Source organism: Hydractinia symbiolongicarpus, chromosome 14 (genome assembly GCF_029227915.1).
Source record: "Hydractinia symbiolongicarpus strain clone_291-10 chromosome 14, HSymV2.1, whole genome shotgun sequence".
Lineage (NCBI taxonomy): Eukaryota > Metazoa > Cnidaria > Hydrozoa > Anthoathecata > Hydractiniidae > Hydractinia > Hydractinia symbiolongicarpus.
Genome location: NC_079888.1, coordinates 13,424,316 through 13,426,783, shown reverse-complemented (window position 1 = coordinate 13,426,783; position 2,468 = coordinate 13,424,316). Strand labels below are relative to the sequence as shown.

The window sequence follows — 2,468 nt, the reverse complement described above, 5'->3', positions numbered from 1 at the left end:
TGTAAACCAAAGCAATTCCTATGGTATCACAAGTTTTATTATTTTTTTTTCTTAATTTGTATTTAATGAACCAAGGTTACTGAAGTTTCACTTCAAACGTCAAATTTAGTCGAAACGCGCTGCGGTCAAAAATCCCCACAGACCTTGTTAAATCATTTAGTAAAATTTTTCCGTCCTATTAATTTCGTTGTGGATATTGTTGACGCCCCTTGTCTCTTGTTTTATTGTGGTTGGGTGTTCAAAATGTGAATTATAAATTCGTAAGACCCGAGGTACAATTTTCGCTTGTGAACAGAGGGGACTGGTCCTGCGCTGCAACCATGATACATGATGGTAAAATATTAATGTGCCGCAAAAGCTTCGTGGGCGCAGATGTTGGAGACACATGTGTTTTTTTTGTTTTACCTTGTTTCACCTTCGAATTATTAAATCTTTCTTGAAACTCGGTAATATATTTGCATACACATCAACTGTAGACGTTGCTTTAAATCTAAAATCGCTAAAGTTATCTCGGCTAGTTTTTTGCCTCCCGCATTAGATCGTCAGTTTTTTTTGTTTTTTTTTACCCGGTTATATTTCCCGTAAATTCTTCTATAAAATAAGATATACATCGCATCAAGTTTAATAGTCGTTGCTTGAAAAATCGAGCTTCATGGAACAGAAGTTTTTTTATGGAAATAGTCTTTAATCAAATCAATTGGTTTATTCGTCGAAGCAAGTGTTTCGCTCATGAAAAGTGTGGTTCTCTGATTTATGCAAGTGGTTCACTGATAAAGAAATTCCCTTATGAAAAAATTGTTTCTCTCATAAAAATATTGGTTCACTCATAAAAAGTTTATCTTCCTAGTTTCATCAAATCAAAAGGTGTATTTATCGAAACAAGCTGTCAAAGAAGTCTCTGTAGGGTGCTACTTGTGGAAACAAGCGAACGTATGTATAAATAGACTTTATACTATTTCTGACGGTGTTATATTCATTCATGATTATGTTTCTGTTGTTGATATCTTTTCGATCGAATACAGTGAGCTTGCATGCACTCGAAACAATATTACAGGGAAGCGTGAACACGTAGAGTAGAAATTGTTCTGTCATTCTAGCTTCTTCTAAAGTGGACAACTCAACTCTTGTCATGAAAATTTGACTTAAGATTTGATCGAAGTACACTCTCTTGTTCGGCTCATCGATAGCTAACCTAGTTTCTTTGTCTTCCTTTGAAAATGCGCCAACTTTACCTGATGCACGTAATGAAAGATGTTTACTCATACGCGCTCGCACTGAAGAAGCTTGCCCGACAAAGAGTGGATACATATCGATTTTGGATTGACTCACACGCCCATTTATGTAGTCGATTAACTCCTGATTACGCTTCTCATATTCGTCGACTGTGAACGAAGTTGGTGACCATACGAAAACATAAACAGCTTTGTCACTTTGATCTAAGCTGTCTAAAAAATCCTGTTCTTTCTCTGAGGCTAACAAATTGATTTTTGTTATTTCTCCGGTACCCAAATAGTCCGTACATTTTTTTAAGAGGTTCATAAACTCCAATGTAGGCCCCGGGTTCGTAACAGTATCTAAAGATAAAATTATACAATTCCAACACATTTTAAACAGTTTTTTATTGTTATAACGTAACACAGTAAAATTTCCCTATCGCAGCCGTATTGGAACCTCGAAGAAATATTCGCTACGCACACATAGACTTTATTAATTCAAAAACCCTGTGTTGTGCATTAGGGTATAGTGAAATCGGGTAAATTATGTCGAGAGGCTGATTTTGGAAGAAGAAAGAGCCTAAAGACAACACATTGTAAATATCTTTCACTCAAAAGGTAAAACAAGTTTGTGAGGTGTCCGCTATAAAGAACTTTAGCTATAAAGAGGTTTAGCTGTACCGTTTCTGAGAAAAGAGACCGTTTCAGAGAGGTGTCCGCTATAAATAAAATTACTTACATTTTGTTGCTGAACCTTTGTGTATGGCAACACATAATAAAATAAATATTTCAAAAAATAATATCTTCATTCTGAATTATGTTCTTTCTTTTAACTATAAGCAACAAAAATAGTTCTGCTGAAAATATTGTATTCACTGAAGCGTTTTTACTATCCTGCGGAGAATCGCACCGATCTGGCATGCTGAATGCTGATTATATGTATACTGACACGATGAATAACATGGTATCGCAGCTTATGCTGCTTTTTAAATCAGCTCATTCTTTTTCGCGCGCATTAATTTTTCGTAAACAATAATCTTTGCTAACTTTTTTTCATCGTTGACGATAATGTTCGCGTGTATTGGAAAAAAGCATGTCGATGAAACTATATGTGATTAAAATATTTAGCAGCTGCCACATAAATTCAGAACATCTATTGCTTCTTTTCGTTAGAAATGACTGATACCTTGGTAGGCTAAACATCGAAGTGAAGTTTAGATTTTACTTTCAACTCTGGTCCAACTGTCCAACTGT

General features: G+C 35.3%; 1 protein-coding gene across 1 annotated transcript; it reads right to left on the bottom strand.

The window, feature by feature from the left end:
- Positions 1-520: 520 nt before the first annotated feature.
- Positions 521-2,193, bottom strand: LOC130625716 (uncharacterized). The gene is made up of 2 exons (XM_057440817.1): positions 1,954-2,193; positions 521-1,574 (listed from the first exon to the last, which is right to left on the bottom strand). The coding sequence occupies exons 1-2, from the start codon at positions 2,021-2,023 to the stop codon at positions 871-873; spliced, it is 774 nt and encodes a 257-aa protein (XP_057296800.1). The 5' UTR covers positions 2,024-2,193; the 3' UTR covers positions 521-870.
- Positions 2,194-2,468: the final 275 nt, after the last annotated feature.

Bases quoted from the DNA above. Each gene is read 5' to 3' on its own strand.
- LOC130625716 (XM_057440817.1), bottom strand. From the start codon at position 2,023: ATGAAGATATTATTTTTTGAAATATTTATTTTATTATGTGTTGCCATA. The intron at 1,575-1,953 runs GTAAGTAATTTT...TTTTATCTTTAG, and splicing joins CAAAGGTTCAGCAACAAAAT to ATACTGTTACGAACCCGGGG.